The sequence below is a fragment of the Anopheles arabiensis genome, chromosome 2 (genome assembly GCF_016920715.1).
Source record: "Anopheles arabiensis isolate DONGOLA chromosome 2, AaraD3, whole genome shotgun sequence".
NCBI lineage: Eukaryota > Metazoa > Arthropoda > Insecta > Diptera > Culicidae > Anopheles > Anopheles arabiensis.
The window spans coordinates 70130531-70157883 of NC_053517.1; the positions used below are offsets into that span (position 1 = coordinate 70130531).

The following is a 27353-nucleotide window of genomic DNA, read 5'->3' on the forward strand; positions in this document are numbered from 1 at the left end:
ACTGTAGCTGCCTTTTTTACAATAGCTATCGCAATCGGCTCTGGGCTGAAGCTGTAAGAACATTTTATATCGATAATTGGTTTCATTACCGTTGGTACATGTTTTGCTCATAAACGCACGATTGGATTTGCTTCACTACACCGATTGCATTTCTGTTGCCAGGCGTGTTGTTTGGATATGTGAGTGTGTGTTTCACATTTTTACAGTCGGCATTGCAACGATGACGTTGCCTCTAAAGTCATAAGAGTAGCAGTTTTTCATTTTTCTCAAAGTGATGCGTGATGTTCGCACCATGTTGAGCATTTGCTTAGTTCACGCCGTTAGTCATGCATTGCGGTTTTGTCGACGGCATGAAAGTTGATGCCGAAAGTGATTCACACGTTTCTCACACACAAGCAATTTTGCACATTTTTTTGAGAAACAGTGGCATATCCATGACTCCGACACTGGTCTACTGTTGCGTATGGTTTATTTTGGACCATATGGCCATTTCACTCACACGCTAATATATTGCCGATCAATAAATTTTGCTCATGGAGAAGGTTAAAATTACTCCTGCTCTCACCATCATTTAGAATGGGTTTGGCAAGCCTGCGAATATGCAATTCTTCATCCGCGTTCAGCGAAACACGATCCCCAAGAACATAAAACCATTCCAATTCACATACCCCTTCCGGCTTGACACCGTACATATCCATCAGCCCGTAAAAGGATCTTTTGCAAGAAGGAACACCCTGCCCGGCACGAACGGCAAGGATTCCGGTGATGACGGAAAAATATGGTTGACGATTATGACTGTCATATCGTTTTCACTTCTCTTTCTCTTTCTCTCTCTCTCTCCCACAGCTCGATCCATTTATGTTTGTTTCGGGATGTTTTTTTCCTACCCTGTGTACCGGGTGTCCACGTATGCACGGTTTTGTGAACCTTGCTGTCACTACTTATCGATTCGCTCAGGCAACTCGTGTGCTGGAGCGGAAACCCTTGGGAACCCGGTAGAACGATACTCGGAACGAATGATCGGTTTCCGTGGGCTCGCAGTGCGCTTTATGTGTGTCCGGCTAGTGATGAACTGCCGGCGGTGGATGGCAAAATCCGCCCCGCAACCACAGCCGGCACGAGCTCAGGAACAGATATATATATTGTCGATTCCGTGTATATGTCCCAAACCACTACAGCTACTAATGGTTTCATCCCGACGTGACAATGATCGAACGGGACAGAATCGACCAATCGACGGATACCAATTTTGCCAAGGGTTCTGAGATGCGTTGGTTTCGTGATTTTTAAACTGACTCGGGAAAACGGTTTATGTGTCATCAATTCAGCCCGGTGCTGAATATTTGATCGTAAGTTATGAACAGAGCGTGATGATTTAGCATCCCCAGCGGTGGTGGAATGGAAGTGCATTGAAATTTATAACGTGTTTTTTACTCAACTTTTATACAAACTTTAAGTTCATTGCCCGAGATGTTTTCGATTGAATATATATATAGATATTCATATGAGATTCATATTTGGCAAGACGTATCTCCAACAACATCTTTTACGACAAATAGAACATAAAAAGTGAAAAAATTGACAAATTTTGGTAACAAGAAAGAAGCCATTACAAACGCTATTAAGTTCAATTGATGCATTCTACAGCTATAGTGCCTATCTGTTTTATTCGTTCATTGACAATGAACAAATGGCACCATTGGTTTATATGTTATACAATCCCGAGAAGTGAGACGCCAGTATGATTCAAATGAACGAATTAGATTGTGCTGCAACATAAACAACTTTCTTAAAACTTTCTGCTTGTACATTGTAAGAAAACATAAAATTTATTTTCATGTCAAGTAAATGTACAATGTAACACATTTTTATGGGTGTAATACTTTGTTGTGTCGAAAGTTTCTGCGTTGGAGATTTGTAACGATTTTCGAAAGGTGATTTTAGCGAGACTTGCTATAAAGATTCTTTTTCTGTCTTTATTCTTCAACAACCTTACCTTTCACGCCCTACTCAAATTCACAGGTTCTTTAAAATCGTTAGTGCATTGGCTACTAGAAGCAAGCAAACTACCAAGCGCTGCACCAAATTGAAAAGGACAATGGAGTCTAAAAACTTTTCCTTGTAAGATTACATACCTTCGCTACAGCGTGATTCTCTAGATGATCATTTTCGCTTCGCGAACATGAAAATACGCCACATAAAAATGAGTCGTGGACGCCGTTGATAATGATGATGATGATGATTGCAATGGCTTGAAGAAATAAATTGCAAACCTATCCGTAGCGTAAGAAACGGTGGTGAAGTAAAGATCGTTAAGTAACTTTTTAACGTCGGTAAGTACGTTTTGTAATTGCTGTTTGGCGAAACTTTTTCTCCTACACTCCCTATACGATTTTTTTTAGATGGTGAATCGGATCTGTATTTCACCTTGTCCACTTACCAAGCACAGACGGAGCGGAATACAAACTGGGATCAAAGAACCACTTACGACCGCAACAGCTTCCACGTTTCACGAGCGCATGGGCAATGATTTATAGATTGTTTCATCTTCACTTGGCTTTTACAGCATGAAACTATTTACATAATTTCTATTTTCTTCTCATTGCGATTGATCTTGACACTGTTAGGGTTTTCTTGCGGTTCAGCCATTTTGAGACCACACTCCCTCTCGGTTCTTTCGGTCATTCTCTTTCTCTAACAAATGGTCATACCATTGAACCATCGGAGCCAACCACGCAGCTGTCTAAAGTCTGGCGATGGAAAATGAATCTATGGTTGTAAAACTTTTTACATTACCTGCCCACTCCAATGCATGATGGGCTTTTTAAAGCAGCAAGTAAAAATCAAAACACGAGATTCAGGATCGAAAGAAAAGGTACTCCAGTTGGAATAAAATATGATTAATAGCATTTCACTCAAGCGAATCAAATTAAATCTAAATAAAATAAATTGGCCTTCTACAGATGATTCTGTATTGTGTTGGCAGAACAAATCACAAGAAGTGATGGCAGGACAAATGATCTTACTTAATTCAATTTCGGGCTTTTAAGCATCCGCTTTTAAATATTACGTAAATTTCTTGACATGTAAATATTAATTTAACTATCGCTAAGAAAACCGCTTTTCAACCTTAAAATGTGTTTATTGAAGTATAATAATGTTCTTATAACATATATGTAGAATAACCACTGAAAATTAAACTTTGAATTGAAATTGTGAATTGCCAGATATGTTGCTGTTACTAGGCATAATCAAATAATAAAAAAATAGTTTAAACTTAGTTTTTTTTCATCTGTAAAAATATGACCCACTCAAGACGACTTGGGATTTATCTAACGCACTTCAAACTCCTCGCGACCATGAACAATTATTGCGTTTCTACTGCAAATAAAACCTCTTAAGGCTGGAGCACATCATCGCCGTCGACATGACGTGGCAGTTGGCGGGCTCTAAACAACCGAGTATAAACAGTGGCATTTGCCACAATGTTTGCTTCCTTAAGACTTTGTGAAAATAATAGAAGTGAACACTTCATTTCGTTCTACGCACAGCAAAACCGCAAAGCAAATAAAAGAAATCACAACGTGCTATAATAAAAATAATAATCGTAAACATAAAATCATCGCTTCCTTGGCCGTTTACCATAGTCTGCAGAATCTGCGTAATTTGGCTACAAAACCGCTCCGTCCCTCGTCACATTGGCTGAAGATGTCTCCCCTGAGTTTGAGCGTAATTCTAAAGCGTAAACAATAACAACTGCAAGCTCATGGTGTTGAAGTTTAACAAATGTTATATAGCCACGTATAATTTTAAAAAGTTTAATAAACAAGATTTTCTATCGATAATGATTTGTTATCTAATTATTTTATATGATTTTTTCGAAATTCTACCATGAAGCATAAAATATTATGAAAATAATAGTTTGGATAATTCTGCTTACGCACATTGAATAATTTAGTTTTTTCACCACACAAAAAGGAACCACTAAAACCCCAATCTAACTTAAAACGCTATCATACGGGTTTAGCAAGCACAAAACAACAACTACTAACCGTAAAAAAAGTCTGTCGCCCTGTAGGTGTAATTAAGATATTTCACAACGTGCCCCACCATCAGTTTCGCTAGGCTCTCTTTGACTCCCACGAGCGTTCGTTTATTCGCAGAAATTCGTAAAACCACATAATTTTACATCTTGCGGTTGGTTAAAAGAAAGATGACATGCCTGTTTTTGTTTTCCTACGGAGAGATTCAACACTACCGCACCGTCCCAGCATCCACTAGGGACAATTGCTTGGTAATCCACCCATCGTCTGATGAGTGTTTGGCGCGGTAAAGTGACAAAGAAAATCCTGTGACAGACCAGGAGCTAGGAAGGGAGATAACGTGTTGCACGAAGCAAGAGGTAGTATGCGAAACTTCAAACGATCGCCGGAAGGAACGACCATTTCGGGGACGGTGGATTAACAAAGTCACTTTTGTCTCGTCGCCATCGAGCGATAAACTCTGCAACAGTGCAATGACGATGGATCGTGAAAAAACATGGGTAAAATGGGAAAAGGAGGAAAACGCCGGTACACACACCACAATGAGTGAAATGGGAAGTGCTACCGTTAGAGATAATCTAAGAGTGCGAGCAAGAGAAGAAAATATTCCTGCAAAAAAAAAGAAACTGAAGACATGAACATCTACCATCGAGATAGTACAACGCCGACAACGAATCCCGCGTGTTTATCATAGATTTGGTGGAAAAGATAAACACAATAAAAGCGCCGCCAACCATCGTTACTTCACTACGGTCTGGACAGGGAAAGAAAAACAAAACAAACAAAATCCAGGACCAAGTGGAAAATTCAACCAGCAAAACACAGGCATTCACACACACACACAAGCACGCACAAACACACATGAGTTGGGATGGCAGGCTGGAAAATGACCGCTTCAACCGTTCCTCAGAACGGAGGGAAGACAATGTTGCCGATGCTTATGCTGCCCAGTGGAAAACGATTTCTCCATGCCTGGTCTGGTTGAGGGTGAAATATTTCTTATTTCACGCTTTGATGAAATTATTATGACATTTCCAGATCATTATCGCCGATAAGATTCTTACACTTTTTGTCTCAAGGGCTGGAGCCTGGCGAGGTGGAAGAGTGCGGAACGAAAATGAGGAAAACGGGCAGTAGGTTTCACTCCCACGAAAACACAGTTCTCCGACTGCTCAGGATGATGGGAGTTTCCTCCTATTTAATGTCACACAGAATCGAGTCACCGGAACGAACGATGTGTTAACGGGAAATATTGAAGCATATCGCTGGCGTGATCTTATGCCGCGTCGAAACAGAAGTACAATCTTCGCCGGGCACCGCGACGGAGTCCGCTGTCAATTTTGCTGATCAGTGCTGTCGGCCAATCGGCAGCGTTCGATGTGCAGCTGGCATGGTTCGGTGCCAGCGTGTCACGGCCGAATTAACTTGTATGGATCAAATTATATTTTTATTTATGACACCTGCCCGATTTTCCTGCTGGCCAAACCATTAGCGTGGCTGGGACGGGTAGGTATAATAAAAAAGAAAATGTGTCAAACAAACAGATAGAGTGAGAGAAAGAAAGTTCACAGGTTCCCCTGGAGCTAAATTATAATGAAGAAAGTTTGTATAACACAAGCCGTACGATTGTGATGTAAGTTAAAGCATTCAAAATGCTGCTGAATGCTTTTTGACGGCTTCTGTTTAGAAAATGAACATTTTGGACTGTTGCGTCACTTACTTCCTTTGATTCTACTCCCAGCTTCGGGACCTTTTGGAGCTTGGTTGGTGTGTTTGCATAATGAAACATAAAATTATAGCCCACCCGGCTGTAGCCATGATACACGTGAATCTCGTCTTAGAGACGCTTTAGGCAATGGTTAATTAATTTAGTTTGAAACTGGATCTATTCCCGTTGACAACGTCTTTTTTTTTTTTGGGTCTAGGAAAATCTTAAGCTACTACCTGCCAGAAGCGGCAAACGACGAAATATGATCAAATTTACAATGAACTGTCCAGTAGTCAGATCGCGCAATATCACCAAATAACAAAGATGAACCTACACGCAAAACAGCCACTAAGAAAAGAAAGGCAAAACGAGCTGCAAGGGCGTTATTTATTTATAAAAAAACACACTTCATGGGATCTGGACGAAGGATGATGTTGTTAGTTTCTTAGCGAACGTTTTCATTCAGGATTGGTCTCGGATTCCATTTTCTACTACTGCGATGCAATAGAAAGGGAAACGCGCCTGACTGTGAATCTCCAGTTCCAGCTTCCAGGAGCTAATTAAAACCATCCAAACGGGGATATGGTCAGTCGCATGTTGACAGAAGAAAGCCCGCTTGGAAAAGAAGCGAAAAGCCAGCGGCGGTATAACAGCCCGATGCGCCGAGCGAAATCTTATTATCAATCCGATGGACGCAATTCGCCTTACGGCCTGCTGAAGGACACTCGAGTGCCGGACGCCTACGGATATATACACCCTGAATAGTGATCCTTCCTGAAGTGCTTCTGTTTTTCCACCGTTGCGTTGTTTTAATAAATATCCGATTTCTTGACGTTGCGAAGAGTGCGTGGCTCTCTTCGGAGTTGTTTTATGTTCTGCGTGAGTTGTTTTTTGTTTACCTCCTCTCTGTTATATGGTCCAATGAATTTATCAGCATGGAAAACAGGATCATGATTTCAAGGATATTCAGCTTCATTGCGATGCCAACCGATGAACAGTAGTATAAGGGATAAGTACTATCAAGAGGTTTAAACATTTATATGTACTCGTTTTTTTATAAACTAGCAATCGTTGAATATATAATTAATATTGTATTGCAATTGCAATTTTATCATTAAAATTAAACATCTGAAAGTTTTAATACTAATTCTTACGTACATAACTATAACTTAAGCATTTATTTTTATGTTATAACACTTGAAAAGATTTTATATCAATGAATATGCTTAAACCAAGTGATACTTAGAAAAACAGAGTTTACCAGTCCTATAAACAATTTTATACATGTTTATAACAATCGTCTTTATGAATAAATAATGCTGTCTACCACTTGATCACATTTCATATGTTATAAGCTACCCTGTCCAATTTAATAACACTCTGGTCATCTTCGATTGCACAATTGTCAGATTCGGCACAGTTTGTTGTGGTTGTTGCAGTATTAACAAAAAGTGTTATGATGCACTGGAATGTATGGTTTATACTGCATCTTGATTAATTAAAAGTACAGGCGATTTTCGAAATGCGATCAACGACGATTGCGATTTGACAGTTCAAGTCAAACAGTCTGCCATTCAGTAGAAATTGATATATTTTGTTTTGTTTTATCCTTCTGATAACCGTAACATACACATTAATAAAGATTCCTCAACCAGCCAATCTTTAATATTTAAATTGTGTAATCGATTTTTACACACAATCAAAGAGGTTCATTACATACCTCATTACTTCATTAACTCATCTTAACCTCATTAACATGGCTGAATTTGACCATTTGTTTTGCTTCGAATATTTTAAATAGTTTAGTTATAAACCATTCTCGATAAACCGATTTCGTGATACAGTCGTCAACTTGAAAATCTTAACAACATGCCTGCCATAGGTTCAAACCCCGTATGGACCGTACCAAGATACGAAAGACTGACTATCCTGCTATGGGTAATCAATAGGTCACTGAAAGTGGCGCAGGTAGACCTCACCCGACAACGGCTATTGTGCTAAAGCAGAAGAAAAAGTAATGTGTCTATACGTTAAAATTAAACAGCAACAATTGGCAAACGTATGTACCTATTGATGACATGTAAAAATTGAACACAATAAATTAGACAATAGATATTTTGCTGCTAATTTACCGATGTATAATTTTATTTCTTCGTGTGAGTGTGTGTGTGTTTTTTTTTAAACGAAAAAAAACACACTCACACACAGAGAGAAGGTCTCCAATATGTTTTTATTAAATCTTCTTTAAAAAAAGACCTCACGCTACCATATGGAAAGCTGTCGTACATTCATTCCCTATCACCTAAACAAAACACTTGACATGCTCGTCTATGATTCGAACGCACCAAACACATGCCCACGCGTGCAGCGATCGAGTACTTTTCCGTTTTTTTTTCTTCTCGCACACAACCTGCTCATGCTCGCCCTGCATGAACTGTTCAGCTTCAACTCCAGCGATTACAATCTTGTACTTCCACTAGAGAAAATCCATCCGCACACACACACACACCCACGCACGCGCGCATACACACCATCCCTTTCTCCCCGTTGCCCTCTTATTTGGCAGTAACACTGTTCCGATGAAGCATAAATGCGTAGCGGGGGCGGAAGTGATGCTGAGTTGGCGTTTTATCGAGCCGGCTCAAACGACAGACGACACGGAAACGGCAAACAACAAACGCGTGGCTAGCGCTGCCGAAAGCGCGCACACCGCGCGCGTGATTGCCGCGTGGTGTGGTACCACACCGTTGTCGGTGGTTTTTCCCGTCCAAAAACCTCGGCCGCATCCGCATTCCTCAATTTAACTTTGCTAATTTATTTAATGACTACTGTACCGTAATGAAGTCATAGCGACCCTGAACCGTACTCTGGGAACTGGGAAACTGAAGCTGAGGCAAGGCGGGTAGAACCATGTAGTAGCATTCTTTCACAGGATCAAAGGGGAAACAGTCTTACCGGGCAGAATCCAAACTCGTGTGACTCTTGTCTTTCATCGGTACCAACAAAAAAAAGGCAAAAAATAATACCACTGGGAACACTTCTACGTTAACGCTCTCCTATAAGTGGTCTCCTGTTTGGAAGAACGATTAATAGATCATTGGAAATGGAAAGTATGTATGCGTGTATGTGTGCGTGTGCATTTCTTTTTGTATGTATGATTGTCGGTCGCAGAGCGCTAGCCTTTGAATGGATTGAAGCGAGCAAGATGAAGTATAAAAATGCCAAAGAAAACTTTCAAAACAAGATGATACTGATGATAAGGCAATTATGGGCGCCGTCTGCAACGCAGCATTGCTTTTACTCATTCAAAGACCACCCTTACTCGAATCCCGAAGGGGTTTCCGCTCTCGATGCCAGGCGAGGGTAAACATGTGATGGGTAAGCAGTATCGATTTTTCACCCTCGCCTACATTTGTTTGTCAACGTTATCGGTTTCTATGGGGTATTTTTATTATCACCCTACTTGTGCGGGTAAAACATTTTTGCAGCACAGTTCTATTCATATGATGGATCATTTATGGTGAAAAAGGATGTACAATGACGAATTATTGTTGAACTCTGATGGAAAACAAGCGCTAGCTCGTAGTTCATTTTGTTCTCTTGCTATAAAACAATAATCGATCAACATGGGTTTTATGGCATCATCCATTTTCACGTTGCTTGGTTATTTGCAACATCACACAACATGGAAAAATGGTTTCAACTGTGTAAAACGGTTCGCGAGACGATAGTTTTAAAATAAATTATGTAAAAACAGTTTGTTCTGTTAATTTCTGTTTCAATTTATCATAAATCAGAAAACATATGTCACGATGGTAGCACTGAAACGTGCGCTCGGTCTGTTCGACAATAAGGGAGGCCTTTTTGGACTATCTAATCGATCACAAAAGACGACTTCTTCCACTATGAATTGGTAGGCAAACCTATAAGGACATAAAATTATTGTTCCGAAACATCGCTTTTGGGTACATATCATTGCATTATGCCTACCAAAACCCAAGTGCTTTCGATTGAACTCCGAAAACACTGATAGATTCCCATCCAATCGAAGATGCTAGCGGCATGGAGCAGCAACGAAGCGGGGAAGCCGCGGCACATTGATTAGAGTTCCGCTCCGGTACGGTATGTGTGCGCATGTTTCGCAGCCGGAAAACCCCGCCTCTGTGTGTGCAGTGAAAGGTGCTGCCCTGCCGGAAAAGCCGCCTGCCATGCACACATGTACAAAGATGTATAGGTCACCGTGCCGTGGTCGCTGTCGTTGTCGTCGTCGTAGTCGCCGTAGTCGTGCACCGTCGTTCCGAAGCTGCCACACCACACCACCGGATTCAGCATCCCTTTTATCGGTTCCATTATCTTGGGGAAGGGGAAGAGGGGGACGTTGTTATTGTGCTGATCGGGCGCAGCGGACGACAGGAAATTATGTAACGCTCGGGAGCTGCAGGAGAATCAACAGTGTGCCGTTTGCCGAAGTTTCTTCCCAGCGTGCCCGAACACGCGTCCCTTGTGTAGTGGCATGGAATGTGACGCACCTGCGCACTACATCCAACCCTCTCGCGTCTGTGTTTGTAAGCGGGCCGAGCGGGGAACACCGGCGCTGGTACATTGTAGCTACATTGTTTGGCCAGATGGGGTAGCGAACGAGCGCGTGTTTACGTTCGCTCCACAGTGTTAGTGTGGCGAAGGAGAAACCGCACGCTTCGGGACATGCCCGTGAACTGCTCGAATTCTCCTACGTTGAAACACCCGCACTCACACTGCTCGAAAAAGGCTCGGTATGCATGCCGACTTGCTCTCCGCTTGGTTCACAGGACTTGGTTCGCATCCGTCCTAGGGTTCGCTGTTTGCTCGCCTCGTATCGAGGGGAAAAAAGTTACGCTGGAATTTTCATCCTTTCTGAGAATCGGTTCTCGGTTCGGGACCACCCTCACCCAGGCAAGAAAAGTGAACGAATTTTCCGAGCCCAACCGCGGTGGGTGAGCGAGCGAGCGAGCCAGCAAGCAAGGCAGGCAGGCACCTGCATGTACGTGAGAGTGCGAACGAAGCGAACACCGACCGCCCGTCGGGTTTCCGTTGCTGGCCCGACCAGAAGCCGTGGCAGGAAAAACCCGAGCGTGCTGCGACCGCGCATCGGTACTTGCTGCCAGAACCTCGCGGCTACCCCATGCAACGGTCATAAAAAAGACAGATATCCGTCCTCCGGCTGCTCTACCTACTTACAAACAAACATTAGATTTCAGTCTACAATTGAGTTTTGTATAGTTAAGTCGTGATCATATACACTTGTTGTTTGTTGTTATATTTAATTATCTGTCTGTATAAGCTGTGTCTGTGTTTTCCGGAGCGAAACGCAAAAAGCGAACGAGCGCCAACCAACGCCTGCACGACCGCGATTCGGTGGCGGTGGACGCAAAATCCCCCAAAAATACGACTCAGCGACTACGCAGCAAGATCGCAGTGGCAGATCTTACTTACGGTACTCACAACCCTACGCTAAATCAACTACACGTGGGGCTTTAATTCGCTAGGGAAGAACAATACGTGAAACTTTGTGAATAGATGTGAAATGTGTACGTGACAACGTGGCAACTTTAGGTTTGCAAACGAGTGGCTTAGTGATAAAAGTGAACGTTGTGCATACCACTAACCGTCGATCGAAAGACAATTCTATAATTACAAGCGATGGTTTAAATGATTCACGCAACTTTAAAATTCCTCACATATATAGTGGCTTGATACCGAAAGTTTAGCAAAATCGTTTTCAACATTAGAAGTATTTGTTTCTTAATAACCTCTCTCTGAATGAAGGAACAAGCATTGACTTCCATTTTTTACCATCCCATTGCTAATAACGATGTTCGAGTGTTCGTTTTCACACAAATTGAATCATCCGCAGCAAGCATCCCATTTCCCGAAACGCCCTTTCGTCAAGCGCTAGCGCATCGAAGTCTCTGTCCCGGCCCAAGCCAAATCCCAACAATATGTTAGCTCGCGCGCGCTCGAGTCTCATTATTTTTATTGATGAGCATATTTATCATAAATTTCAACTGGCAATTTTTCTTCGTCTTTGGCAAGCGAAAACCCATCAGAAGCTGGATTCTTTTTGTGCTTTTTTTTGCACTTTGCCTTCCTTGTATTGTGTACGTCAGCTCCAGGATCAGACTTCTGGCGATGCTTCGACTACGGCAGATGGAGCCGCAGCCTGCCAAAAGCCTATATAAATCATCGTTAAGATTTAAGTCATTTCGTGGGTGATTCATTTGGTTTTGCAATCCACCAGCTTTTGGTTCTTTGTTTCAGAGGAAGGATAAAATAACAACACGATTGGGTAAATCCCATGGAGTGATTCCAAATTGAAGAAGAAGAAAAAAAGAAAGCAGCAGAATCAAACGCAATAGCGCCATTTAGGTTGTTTTACTTTTTCAAACAAAATCACCCGCACGTAATCAATCAATCATTCCGCAGTTGTTTGTCCTGCTTCGTGTTGCTCTTCATGGTTTTGTAGCCAAATGCTTCATTGATCCATTCAGAATTAAGATTTAGAATTTTACTTCGGGGAACCGACACCAAGCGCTGTTTAAACGATCGTTCCTGATCTGAATCGCGAGTGTTAACGTTTCCTTTCTATCTTTGGTAGGTGTTTGAAAGTTTGTGCTTAGAGCATCCGTGGATAGTGCCGTGCAAATTGATCACGCAAATCATCTATAAAAACTCAATACAGTGTGCCGTGTTTTTTTTTGAGTGTGTGAGTGTTTGTGCATATAGCAAAACGTCTTGTGTTGAAGCATCTTACCACTAGAAAAATAAAAATAAAAAAACACAAAAGTGAAGCGAAAGCAAGCATCAAATTCCTGCGTAGTGGTGAAAGTGATAAAGTGACCGAGCAAACGAATTGAAATCCATATGTATTGAAGTATAAACTTAGCATAAAGTTTAAACCATTTGAAGTACGCTCGAATCTTCCTAGAAACATTTGTCCAAGCTAGAAAAGTACCAGAAGCGCTCAATAGCAGAAATTTAGGCAGGCTCGGTGATCATTCCAAATCAAACTGTATCACATGATGCAATCTTTGTTGTAAACCCATACAATATTGTGCGTTCGAGCAAGTAGCCCGCATTCTATTTCCCTCACATCACTCGAGTGCAATCGATCCATCAAAACAGTATCATTCCATCCAGTGGCGTCTTGTAGAACAGAGGCAAAGTACAGTACACGGGGCAGCAACCAACTGTGCCAGTGCAATATCGTCAGCGTAGCTGTTGGTATAGAAGGGTTTGTCGTTACATTTGATTGACGCTTCTCGGTTTTAGCATCCAAGCAAAACCGCAAGCAGAGACCAAGCAGTGAAAAATCAAACAGAAATAATTCCGGTCGCAAAACATTGTGAGTTCATATCCCATTGTTCATCTAGTGAAATCAATACATTCCATATGGTTCACATGATAGAAGTTGTGCGTCAAGGGAAAGTTGACTTTCCTCAAGTTATTGTAAGTATACTTATTTTTTTACAACGTACGTTAAGTAGCTATGAGCTTTACCCGTTATTGCTGAAAGAAAAGAAAATATGAACACCCAAGCATGGCATGTCGGAAAGATGACGGTGATCCCAGCATTATTATCTTTTCTCTATTATTCGTGTATGAGAATCCAACAACCTGAAACCTTTGGTCACGTGGGCGTACAATTTCGTGGAAGGTACGATAAGAAGATGATCCAGAATTGCAAAATTCCATCGTCGCAATCGTATGATACGAAGGACGACGATGTAAAGAAATATTGGGGAATATTTTTGCAAAATCTTTTTAAACACTTTTTTGTGAGTTTTTGTTATTGAACCAAAAAAATGTTATCGTAGGATACCTATTTCATCACATCAAAATTTTCAAGAATCTCAAATATCGGCACTGTATTGATAATTGAAATGCATTCAATATTAGTTGAGATACAAAAGTTGGTCAAATATTTTATTCACCACGCTATCACGCATCATCACACACACACACACTCATTCAATTCTTGCTAGAATACGTTTGGTTAGCTTGATCAAAAACAAACAAAAATGTTATTCTTGTGCTGTGCACAAATATCACAAACTTGTTCACTGTCCACTGATGAACTTTGCCGGAATGCCGCAGTTTGTCGATCGATCATACCGGAGCTGGTCAGCCCTATGACAAGGGTTTGACCGAAAAGCATCACCAGCTAGCTACGAAAATAGCGTAGTTGAGTTGAACTCACAAAAAAACCCCGTCTCCTTCCACGCGAAAAAGCAACGAAAACAAATAAACACATACCGAAGACCCCGAGATCTTCGGGATGGGAGATGCTGGGCTAAGGATGCAGGCAGAAAATAGCAGAACCACATCACCGCCCCCATAAAACATTTCATTCATCCGTTTAAATTTTTATCGATTTTCACATTATGGTTCACATAAACAACGATTCCTCGGTCCGTCATGGGTGCTCTCATCTTAGCGCATATACACGGATGCCGTGTTCCCAACTGGGTCTGAGTTTCTACGCACTCGAAGAAAGCAGAAGATTCCTCCCGGGAAGGGGACTGAAGCGGACCAGATACAGTAATGGCAAGCGAGTGTGTTTCCCTCATTTTCACTGGAATTCACTTGGCTCTTGGGGGTTGCGTGAAAGTGATGTAGAGCAGTGTCCGGGGTTTGGGCAACTGGCATCAACAGCGGGCCGACCGGAAGAAATCCCGAGCCGAGGGAAAGGGGCCTCAGAAGCAACAACACAAAAAAGAGAACAGATAATGTTGATGCGTAGGGAATAAAAATTTCCAGCAATCATTCGTGTTTCCGAATCCCAGACCCATTTTTGGGGGGGGAGAGGGTGTAGAAAGTGTATAACGGTTGCTTGGTGGTCGTAGGCGCGAGGGAAAGATGGTAGGTAAAATACCGATTTCTCTTGCTATGCGGCTGAAGTGGCTCTTCTTTCGTGCTAGCCCTTTTCCAAAGATGGTGCCAGAAGATGGCATGATGGAAGTTGTAACAGATAGAGGGAAATTTTGCCTTAAGTGGTAGAAATATCGGTTTCCACAGAATGACCACCAAACTGACAAGCCTTAAATGGCCATAAACATAAAACCTTCGAAGCAACAAATCCATAAAATCGTTTTCGATTTTTTCCAAGCAAACCGGGCTAGAGCAGGACGATTGGGCAGGAAATCGTTTTAAGAAGCTCGGAAATGCATTACTTAAACGTTTTATACATGTATAAAAACTTATCCAACACGCTTCACACGAAGCTGGGAGTGAGAACAATAGCAAGTGCTGTGCTACCTTCCGAAGGAACACCAGTCGCACTGTCAACTGCACCGGTGCAACCGTTGAAATCGTTGGTTTTCATTGCGTTTGCTAAGCAAAGCCTTATTTTCCGTATGTTACCAAGTGTGTGTGTGTTTAGGTGTGAGTGAGAAAGTATGGATCGAGCCACATGCAGAAAGTGCCACAGCACAAGCACAGCCACAGCGACCGTCGCCCCAAAACTGAACTGCCGAAAGCACAGCGAAAGGACGAAACCACCACTCGCCGGGAAAACGGCAAAGTTGAAACCGAACCGTTCGGAAACCCCGGCCCGAATGACAGAAAGGGCCAAAAACTGTCTCAATCACGCCGTGCCAGAGAGCGGCAACCGGTTGTTGGGATGAGCGGGAGCGTGTTTTCCCAGCGAACGGGCCTTCTCGCTCACGCCTGGCGGAAAAACCGGAGCGAGTTTTCTTGTGATTATTTTTCCCAAACCGTGGCGACCGGTTGGTCTCAAGTTGGCCCCGGTTCTGCTCGACGTTCGTGCCGTGTCTTTCTGCTTCGTAGTTATCGTCGTCCGTGAATGGAGAGCGCCACGAGCAAAGGTGAAGACTACGACAACGACGATAAAGTGCTGGCAAAGACGAAATGCTCAGACCAGCCTCCTGAGCCTTTTTTTCCACCGTGCCAGCATGAACAGCACAGCCTGGCACCGCCAAACGGGCGTTGGCCTACTACTGCACAGAGCCACCAGGAAAAGTGGGTGGATCCGTTTGCTGCTGGCTTCTTGGGCTGGTGAGCCTTTGCGTCGTCGCCTGTGCCTGTGTGTGGCCTGTGCTATAAGCGAATGCCGATTTCGTCGCCATTTGTGCAAAGGGTCCTTATTTGTGCTTAGCTTGGCAATAGCTGGCAGACGTAGTTAACTGCCGATCATTAAATTTGCACCCCATCTTGTCATCCTATTCCATTCCACCTTGCTAAAACTGTCCAAAACTGCTAGGTAGATACTGCAAAAGCTTTGGCAGCAAACTCTTTAAGCGTCGTAACAATAGCAAATAAAAATAAATAAAGATACGATCTTCTGGCTGCTGACGAAACAAACGTGTACTACGAAGCGTTTGAGCAACGTGCTATGACGTCAGCATTACACACGCTTATATACGCGCCGAGGAAAACAGCTGATCCCGGTCAGTGGATTTTGGAGGGGGAGTGAGCGTTTCGTTATCCCAATTGAAGTAACGGCTCCCTTCGGTACTGAAGTGAACAGGGCGAAACGATGCTTGTCACGCAATCCCGAATCGCTTTAATGGGCGAACTTGATTTCATTGCGAAACGCGCAAATTCGCGGTAGCAACGCGTAACTGGTGTACTGCTTAGGGGCTTGCAGTTCGGTGCCATTTCTTTAATGCATTTGTAGCCATGTTGTGTGAACCTTTGCCGGACTGTCGTGAAATAGGGCAACAATAAATAGATGGTTGAGTAGGGAAATACTTGACCAAAAGGGTATAAAAGCAGATTGCACTGTAGTACGAGGCAATCAAACACGTCACGCACCCTTACTATTAGACTTACAATACTGGAATGGTTACGTGGTTACGTGACTCTCTGGACTGAGTAAAAAATGAATACATTTGAGTAGCGATGTCGTGCTAATTAAAGTGTTTCACGTGATGAACTCTGGAAGAGAGCTTAAAAGAAAGAGTTTATTGATATATTCTCACATTTCAAAAACTAAGAAGATCTTTAGTGAAATAGTTGAAAATATTTTATTTACGTTAAAATTACGCAACATCGTTTGTTTTCAAGGTATTTCAAAGACTTCGTTAATAACGTATGTTCCTTTGAAAACTATACTCCAGAGAATATTTCTGAACCAGTGCCATCCTATGAAATTTGGCTTGCGAAGTCAAAATGAAAAAAAAAATCCCTCATGACAAAAACCCACGTAGCGTAACCGAATGTAAATTTAACAGTGTCAAATGGCAGCTTTTATGTTCATATTTTACCCACCGGATACGATGCCACCCTCAAACACACGGTCCCACGGCTTCCTCTCCCCATCTCACGCATATACCGCGGGTATATCGCTTTGAATCCTTAAGATCAAGAAATGAGCAGAAAAATGTTCATTTTATATCGTGTTAATATTTTATCAACTTCATTCTTTTTCGCTCATCGTCTCACACTCTACGTCTTGCACACCCGTGCCCCAAAAGGTTTTCCACTTTGCGATCCTTTTCTTGTCACGTTGCTTCGGCACGCCGTGCGATGTGTCGTACGCAACGGCACGGCAAAGTTATCATGCCAAGGACAATTTAGTGGCAGATTCTCGGCCTTAACTTGGCTTCATTCGTCATTCGCTGCGCAATGGCGCCCGCTGTGTCAGTGTCTTCATGTACGCTACACGGCGGTGTCTCTTTATTTTTCGCGGCCTATCTCACGCCAGCAAAGCTGACATAAATTGCTTGCCCAAGATGAAATAAGAGGCGACCCAAAAATCGAGGAGACGCACTGTTAGAGGTGTTGCATATTTTATTACGCACCGTGCCTTCCAGCTGTGTGTGTGCGGATTCGCAAGAAGCGGAAATCAATTCCTCTAAAAGATTTTTTTCTTCCTTTCTTACTTCCTTCCACGGTTTGTACATCCAGCAAGCGGGGTTGGATGGAACCAGCAGTGGATGTCACATCGTAAATAAATACCGAGAAATGAAAAATCTTATTAAGGTCTCTACCACTTAAGCGTGTTTTTTTAAGCTTTGCCCATTTTTTATCAACCGAGTCGATACCTGGTTGCTTGGTGTATGTGTGAATTTACGTGGCTTTGTATGTCAGACGCGGGAAGAAATAGCTCGTCGCTTACCTTTCCTGCTGGTCAGAATTATTTGCTTTTCCTTTTTTTCCCGTGTAAAATCTATTTTAAGCTTACGCATTTTTTTACCGGTCTACATCACCTTCAGGCTACGCAAGGTGTGGTCATTGAATTCTATCGCCTAAAATCCCATACACCACACCACAAAAATGGTGCAAGCATAAAGCTGCGGGAAAAATGTGGTTCCTATGCAAATGAAGATTTAGGTCAGGAAAATATTTAAATTTCCCCAGCAGGTCGATGTTAGATTTGGTTAGTGAAGTTCGGAAAAGTTGAAAAATGGCGAGTAAAAGTGCTGAGCAAAATACTAGATGTACAGTGATAAACTTGCATTGTCTGCATTGGATATTCGACGATTTTTTAAGAAGGACTATTTGAATATGAAGGTTTTCTATTGTGATTTATTCTTAGCTATTATTTTCAATGTCATTCAATGGTGCTGTAGAAGACGTTGTTTTGAATGAATTAATGCTTTAATATTGTATGAAACCGTCTGTAATTTAAATAATAGCAATCATCACGATTTGTTTCCAAAAACGGATAATTGAATGTTTTACGCATGAAAAGAACCTTTCCAAAATGCTGCATAACATAACAAAGCTGTTTTCATCACGATAAATGTATAATTCACCGTAATACTGTATGTAACGTGGCCCAGCTGACAACTCGTTTTCCAAATTTTCGTTCCCAACCAAAAATGGTTCACTAATTGCGTGTGCGTGAAACCATCGCTGCCCAAGAATGGCCCATTTTCATCAACTCAAGAGCTCTTTCTTTAATGATATCCTTCATCGGATGATTACTTACGTAGTCTCCACCAAACCGAATGGTGCCATTGGAGCAATAGTCCTTCCTCTGTGCGTGTTCTAATTTCCAATCAGCTGAATGATTTATGGCACACTTTAATAAAGAAAACTTCACCCGGCACGGAAAGAGACACTTTAACCTCGAAGAAATTGAGCCATCATCATCGGTTCTCAAGGGGACCAAGACCTTCAGGGCGAAGCGCTTTACTTTGCCCCCATCTCCCTTTCTCAACTCCTCCCTCCGAAAGGATCCGGCACGAAAGAAAAAGGAAACTTCCGCCGAAGCACGAAACCAAAATTGCTGTAATTATGAGCTATCTTGAACTTCGGTTGGAATGCTAGCCGAACAATATCACATTTTTTACTCTGCCACACTTTTGTCGAAACACGAGCCTCTGCAAAGCTACGGAGGGTCGAAAGGGTGATTAGTTTGTCTTTGCCCGCGCTGCCACGTTGCCCTCGCTGCCACATTGCCCTCGCCGCGTTGCCAACAAAGTCGAACAGTGGAAAGCCCTCGAGCGGTGGCAAAAGGGGTTAACGGAGTGCCTTTACGGGGTGGAAAATAATTTATTCAACTTCGAATGATACGGTTGGCGTGAATAGGACGATTTTTTGTTGCCGGTAAGGACAGCTGTGCGGGGGCACGGCTACATTAGAATGACAGCTAGCATTCACGCAACACGTGCCATCACTTCCCACCCACTCGCACCAGTGCCGGGTGGACCTTGCAGGTGTCTCAATTCGTTCCATCCCCTATTAAATATCGACTGCGGTCGTTCCCATGCATTGGGGTTTGCTTTTTTTTAAATACTCAACGTTCCGATAACGAACACACCGAAACCCTTCCAACTCAAAATGATAATCTATGCCAGTGTCAATACAACCAGCGACCTGGTTCGAGCGACGTGTTGCTCACATGTCACAATAGCACGGGACAGCTGGCAGCAGCGTTCGTCCACGCATTTACGATCCTGTGCCGTCATAGCTTTGGTTAGCATTAGCAAAGACACGGCACACATATCCATCATCGTGGCAGGAACGCGTTACGAGATCCGGTAAAGAAGGGGTTCCCGTTCAATGTTTTATCAGTCGCTTCATCAAACCAAGGAGACACAAGACACGGGACTTTCTCCAGCACGGACGATACGGACGACAGGGCGACACCAAATGGCGACGGCAAAGAACTGTCAACCCCTATAATCTTATAGGGAAATAATTTAAATTATTGATAGCAACGGACGCTTCGTCGTTGTCGATGTCACCGTCACTGTCTGCATCGCAGCAAATGGAACCAAATATTGAAACTGAATCGGTATTAGCACAAATACACATACACAGACACACACACAAACGTTTGGGGCATTTCATTTGCGAACCTTAAATTATTAAAAACCATGACTGAAATCACCAGATCAACACTGGTAGCTAGGAAAAAGTGATGCGGCGAGCAAGGGAATAGCCTAAGGGCGTGGATTGCTTTAAACGAGTGCCGAATAAACTGAATACTGGGCAGGAGGGTGTTGTATGGGTTCGCGTTGGTGGTGGGAGTGGTAGTTCAATTATTTTTCCCTAGGCTGGCTAAACCTTGGGCAAGTACGAAATGGCAGACTTGAAGGTATTTAGTTTTGGTATAAGGGATGGAACAAAACCTAATATTTATCTTTTGCGTTTGAAGTATTGTTACTTTAGCTTCATACAGTTCAGAAGATAAAGTGAGTGATTTTATCTGTCTGTGCGTTTTATTTCTACAGTTTCTGTTTCTATGTTCAGTGTATTTTGCATCCCTTTAAACTTCATAGATAATAATAAACTCAAATTCAAATGTGATGAAATATAAACAAGTATAAAATCACAACAACTTTTTAGCAAATTGTTATGGGTTGTTTTGTGAATTTTAACCTGGTTTGCATACACCCTTAAATGAGATTGCCATTTAAAATGCTTTACAATCGTGCTCACCCCCTCTCCTTGGATTGAACCTTGCTGCTCTGAGAAGGGTGAGTTGGGTTCCCCTTGCCTACCGGCTTTCTGTTGTCAAAGCGATGTCGTTAGAGTACGAAATTAGAATACTTTATCAGGAGGGCATCGTTACTGCCTACTGTTCGACGGTTCTGCCCTACACTGTGTGCGCAAGCACCTGAAGGCGGGGGGCGGTTGTGATGGTTGCGGTGGGTTTTGGTTTCCTTGGGAGTTTCCCTCCGATCCTGAAGATGACGCTTGTCAGTTACCGTCGAAGGTCGGAAAAATGGAAATTTACCAACACCAACATCGTTGAGGAGAACCATCACTTATGTACTCAAAACCGTACCCGTACTTTTGCCGGACGTTGGCGTTGTGTGTGAGAAAGAAAGAGATAGAGGAATAGAGAGAGTGAAAGAGGGGAGAGAGAGAGAGAGAGAAAGAGACAGAGGCTTGGTTCAAATAGAAATTAGAACTTTTCAAATATAAGCAATTGTGGCCTTGGGGTGAGTCTTTGGGCGTAAGCAACGGAGAGCACCTAGAAATACCCATGGAAGCATGATTAGTGCTCTCGGCACCGTGTGTGGGGTAGTGAGGGGACAGTAAGATGACGCTAGGATGATGCGCTGGAAGAAATATGATGGTAATAAAAACAGTTGGCACTGAGTACATCCCTTCGAATATGGGGAACAGAGGTCGGTATGTACCGTGCTGCCAGCCAAGTACACCCATCAGACGACCCCCGGATAGCATCATTTACATTTATCGATTTTTGACGATTTTATGAGATAATTTGAAAAGTTTTCCCATCGATCGACGAGCACCCTTCATTACGACGACGCACCATGACGATGATAAATGCGAACCTGACACTATATCATGGATGTTGAGCGCCTGACAGTGTGGTTCACTTAATGTGAACGTTCGTTTCTTTAGCAGTCAATCTAATTTTCCAACTTTTTGGAACAACATTGCCATTGGATTGCGATTGAAAGATCAGGGAGGAAGGTCCTCCAAAGGACACTTCATTTCCAAACACATCGAGTGGTTGTGATCGGAAACGCAAAGTAAAAGCGCCACAAACAGCGAGAATGTGTGCGTTCTTGTGTGGGTCGCTGTTCGAATGGCCTTGCAGGCAAAGCGGGGTGTTTTACAAAATCCTCAGTAAATAAAGGATTTACTATATCTGCTCCTGTGCAGCAACGGTCAAGCAAAGATAATGTGTTCGTACGGTTGCCTTGCGAACAGTGCAGCTTCAAACCCCTCTGGATTAGCACCCATTCTGCACATTAGAACCGAAGCAACCCATCGAAAGCCACTTCACATTTAGCACAACATTCACAACGAAACGAAACGACAGCGACAGAAAAAAGGACTCGTTGCTAAGGAGGCGCATAAACCCGGCATAAACTGAAAAGAGAGCGAGGCAAAAAGTCCTATTCTTTGCTCGAGTGGACAACGCAGTGGACAAAACGAAGTGCACGATACGAAGCGTACGGCAGACCGGGAGAAAAAACCTGTCAGAAAAACGAGTGTCGACAAGTTCGTTTTTCGATATCGAACGTCCCAGTTCGAGTGGCAATTGTGCCAGCTTTGGTGAAATACTTTGACTTACTTCAGCACTTTCGGTGTGTCGGCACGGGCATCCGAGTGTCCGTCGGATGTCATGTGCCCAATTGCAGCTACTGCTTTTACGAGATCATTCCATCCAATCATATAATTTAACGATTATGGCCAACGGAAAGGTCAGCCGGTAGTGTGGATAAAGATGGCAGAACGTTTCTCCAATCGGCCGTTTGTCCTAGCATTGTGATTGAATGGTTCGACAGACGCTACAAAGCATCCTAAGCAATGGGGAAAAAATCGTAGAATAATCCCCAAGGAATGTTCGTCCCTTCCTTTAGCAATTGCGGTGTGTTTGCTTGATGGCAGTGAACGAACCCTTTCGACCCAATGTAGCTGCTTGTATGACACAAGTCGTCCCGAAAGAAGGTGGAAAGGATTTGGCTTTGTGGCGGTGTGATTGCACTATAATTTCACCTTTTGCCTTTCGATGCCGTGTGCTTCGGAAGCACTTCCTTCCGTTTAGAGCCAAGAGTTGTAGGCGCTTAGTGTGGATGGTTTTAAAATGCATTGCTTTAACAGCTCATGTATGGACCGGGTTAGCGTGGCTCGGCTGCATTTGGTGTGAAAATTTACGACAAAATAAGGTTAGTCTGGGTGAACACTATTAAATTCAATAGTTTTGCAAACACTCTCCCAGTCGAAGCGCTAGAAGCTCACTACAAGTAGTGTTGCGGGTTAAAAAAACTCGTCGATGGCCCTTTTCATCTGGACCTCCGTTATCAACTGACCGCATGAGTGGTGCTAAAGTGTGCACCCACCCGCCAGCAGACAGTGACAATATATTCGACAAGTTTAGTACCGCTTACCCGTACACAAATTCAACACCTTATTGAGGGTTGCCGTTGCTTTAATTTTATTCCCAGTTCATGTATGCTTCCATGGCACGCCTATCGCCATGGGTTAGTTTTGCATTGCGTACTGTTGCCGTTTGTTTGGCCAGGAAAATGCTCAACTTGTGTGTGGTACAACAATTGCTCCCATCCAGTTTAGGGGCTTCCATGGTACATAGCATAACAAAAAGGAAGCATAAAAAGAAATATCCTAACACGACCAAACGCGATTTAGTGGCGAAATTTATATTTATTGTGTGTTTATACATAAATCCGCACCGAAGACAAATAGCATTTTTCTGTATTTAATTTAATGCTCTCCCGGTCGGTTTGATTCGCTTAGCGGTTTTCAACCTCTTGCTCCCTTTTGTTTTGGTGCTGGGTGGTGATGTGAATCGAACTGGTGAGTCTGTTGGGCGAGATTTTTATGTTTAGTGAGTGCATAAATATTCCATTTCCGTTTTGTAAGCTCGTTTTTCCTTGTTGCGCCACTGTGAGGAAGTCGTTTCCTTCCGGCTGCTGGTTGTTTGGTGCCGTGGTTTACAGCGAACCACCTCACCAGAATAAGGGCGAAACTGGAAGGCAAAAGCGCTTACGAATGGCAAATGACCATGCCCATTAACGGCTTTAGCACTCGAATGGCGGAAGATACATACAGCGGGTTGGAGCTGGAGAGAAGTTTAGTTTGGTGTCGCTTTTTAATGGTCTGTTAATTTTGTGTGCATGGTTAAGAAAAATAACATCCTTGATCATGATGGGTGGGACAGGTTGAAATTCTTCAGCACAAAGTAACTTTATTAATTGCTGGAAATGTTGAAGATTATAGAATATATCTTCAACGTGCAGTGGTGCAGACTGAGGATTCCAAAAATATATGCGCAGATTATCAATAGAATATGAATATTGTTAAAATTATCTAACGCAAACAGTTACTTAAATGAGAAGTTAGTCATCGTTTGCTCAAACTATCAGGCGCACATTTCGTTATAAAACAACCTTTAGGCTTCTTCGGAGAAGATAAGAGAATCAACTGGGTGCAATGCCATGAAACCTAACCAAACATAGATGCTCATGCTATGTAGTATTTTTAGTACCATTTACTCAAACCTTTTTGACCGCACACATTCCATTAACAACTTCATTTGACCATGGGACAACTTTAATATACTTTATGTTTGTATCTCTTCTTCTTTTGGCTCAACAACCCTTGCCTATCAAAGCCTGCCTGTACCACTTGTGGGGCTGGCTTTCAGTAACTTATGGATAACCCCCCATATGCAGGATAGTCAATCCCTCGTATAGGGTCACGGTTCATTCGGGGCTTGAACCCATGACAGGCATGTTGTTACGTCGTTTGAGTTGACGACTGTACCAAGAGACTCGGCACGACAAGTTTGTATCACCAGGCGCAAGAAATGAAGCGATGTTTAGAATCAACAAGTTAAATTTTCATCAAAAGCGTTGGTTTGATTCGATGTTCTGATAGTATGTGTTAAGTTGAACTTTGCTTGCAGCATTTTAGTAGAAATTAACTCATTGGTATATTTTATGAGGTATATCAATTCTTTCCATTGAATAATAATAACGCAACAAATTAAACTATGTATAAAAACGCCACTAAAGAATGGTTCAATTTAGTAAATTACTAAAACATAAACTAGCTCAATACATCTTGCCAACCTAATTTTATTTCAGTTTCATGACCATTCAGAACAAGTTTATCATACACCTGTAGTGCAAAAAAAATCCGCTTCATGCTCATGATCGCTTGTTTTAACAGTAATGCCTCAAACTCTCATGTTTAGGACACTAGCACACAACATCGCCACTGGTCAAGCATGATTTTACGATACATTAGCAAGCACTCCGACACACATACACATTCATACACACACATTCAATTGATATGGTGAGCAAACTACCTCCGTGCAAAACCTTCTGGGAGCTATCCGTGAAAGTGGTGGAAAATTTTATTTCCCTTTTCGCCTAAATAAATAAATTCTGGCCAGGCGAAACACCGGAGTACAGGAAGGCATGTTACTCTCCGGCAGCCGGCTCTTGACCGTTTGGGAGGTTGTTGTTGTTACATGTTTTGTGTGTGTGTGTGTGTGTGTGTGTGTGTGTGTGTGTGTGTGTGTGTGTGTGTGTGTGTGTGTGTGTGTGTGTGTGTGTGTGTGTGTGTGTGTGTGTGTGTGTGTGTGTGTGTGTGTGTGTGTGTGTGTGTGTGTGTGTGTGTGTGTGTGTGTGTGTGTGTGTGTGTGTGTGTGTGTGTGTGTGTGTGTGTGTGTGTGTGTGTGTGTGTGTGTGTGTGTGTGAAAAAAGCAACGAAAACCAGAAACCCTCTCGTCTTTGGTCATTTACGGGGGACCTGGTCAAGACGGATGGATTGATGTTTAGGGCCCTGTGCTGCCCAAAACCGAACGACTATGTACCGCCATCCTGTGCCGTGTTTCTTTTATCCCATCGACAGCGCAACGAACGGTGCAGCCCTCAAACAGCGCACCAAAGAGTAATAGAGGTTATTTATATAAATAAAACAATCCATTAATCCCTAAGCGGAACGGTGGAGTGGTTGAATCGTCGTGGGGACTAGGTGCAAGGTGCGAAGAAGGCAGGCCAAGGGCTGTTGTTAAAATGATGGAAGCTGTTTCTATTTTCGGCGGCTTCTTTCTTTTAAAGAGTCTGGATGAAGCTTAAACACTTTGGTTTAAAGCTGATCCAGGAGCATATTATTGCCTCTTCTAAAGTATATCTAAAAAGTATAACCATGTATACATCATATTGTATTTATTCAGGAGGAATTGTCCGATGCTTCACATTGTGTATGAAAATAAAATAACAAGAAAGTTTGAAAATTTGCTTAGTAATGTTCGATACAATGTGATCGATCTTAAGGAAGTTTAATTTAACATCAAAGAATTATCACAATCATGTTTATTAAGAGCCGTTCCGAAGGTTAGGTTTAATTCCCTTAATCCTCCCTCCCTTTATTTCTACCCTTACGCACTATCATACCATGTCATAAGCTGCCACAGCAGGAAGCAAACCATCCGACCACGCTCGGAGGAATTGTGCCCTGTAATCTGTTGATTAGTGTCCATCAAAGCGGCGGCGGCAAATGAATATTAGCTGCACGGTGGCCATTGTGCAATCGATGTCGCCCCGATGATGAGGCAACCTTAATGAGGATAATATCGAAGCCCGGCTTGGCTGTATAAATCATCACACATGATCCATTCGCTACGGTCTCGTTAAACGGATAGCATCTCGTTTCGGCGACACCGTGTACCCTCGTCCCTGCAATAAACATCTGCCTGCCTGCCTGTCATTAATTATTGCACTAATAAACAATTCGGTTGACGTTTATAAAATGTCGCTGACATTAAACGTAGATCAAATGGTTTGACTTTGTTCAAACATTCCAGTCGTGTTTTTTGTTGTTGTATTTATGTGTGATCGGAGGTGCAAACGTAATGGGCAAAGGTACATGAATGAGGGCGTAAGCAAAAGCCGGTGCCTAACGTTATGCCAAACATCCGGTATGGCATGCACATGCATCGTCATGCAGCTGCATGTACTTACGGTTGAATGGTAAAGGTAGGTTGTAGGGCAGCTAGGGAGAGCCCTTTAACCCTAAAATGCCTGGCGTAGTGGTAGTACCGATGGTTGAAGCGCGTGCTGGCATGGAACGTGTACGCACGTCATCAGGATATGCATTCGTTCGTTTAGTTGGCTCCGTATTTTCAAACCATTCCATTCCAGGAAACCTATCCAAGGGAAAGAAGCATCCGGGCAACGTATGCAATGCACATCGTTGGCGTAGAACAGTTGCAAACACATCTGCACACTACTCGCTCCGATGGCATTTCTATTCACTGTGGCTGCACTTGTCCCGCACTCAAACTGTACCCGAAGCGCAAGAGCGCGTTCATTTACACACATTTACATTGTCCCTTCCGGAGCAGTCGGTAGATACGGGAAAGGTTTAAATGGTTCGGAACGGTGCCATCAGTCGAGGTGCAACTGTGCGTCGGTGAAGGCTGGAGAAGGCACGGGGCGGGAATCGATGTTACAAAACCAGAGCGACATAAACAGTCGTTCCGTTCTACCGCTAATGTGTCTCATCAAGCAAAAGACGGCAAGCCAAGAGGCAGACCACATGAAACCAGAGCACCGATTCTGCGGTTATGTTTGCTTTTGAGTCCATCGCTACTTGAGCGCATCGACTGCAAAAGCTTTTATGTAGCTGAGCAT

The 27353-nt window shown here is 42.9% G+C and overlaps 1 protein-coding gene across 23 annotated transcripts in view; it reads left to right on the plus strand.

Annotated features, from left to right (window-relative positions):
* The window catches only part of LOC120897318 (CUGBP Elav-like family member 4), a 324692-nt gene that overhangs the window by 158663 nt on the left and 138676 nt on the right, over positions 1–27353 (plus strand). For 2 of the 23 annotated variants that reach the window (XM_040302096.1, XM_040302118.1), the window contains exons 1-2: positions 10928–11224; positions 12386–13236. The exons of 19 other annotated variants lie outside the window; for them this stretch is intronic. In XM_040302096.1, coding sequence (XP_040158030.1) covers positions 13180–13236 — 57 coding nt within the window. In that variant the 5' untranslated portion in view covers positions 10928–11224; positions 12386–13179. Of the gene's footprint in view, positions 1–10900; positions 11225–12385; positions 13237–27353 lie in introns of those variants that run through there. 2 more of the 23 variants (XM_040302097.1, XM_040302111.1) reach the window with 2 other exon arrangements.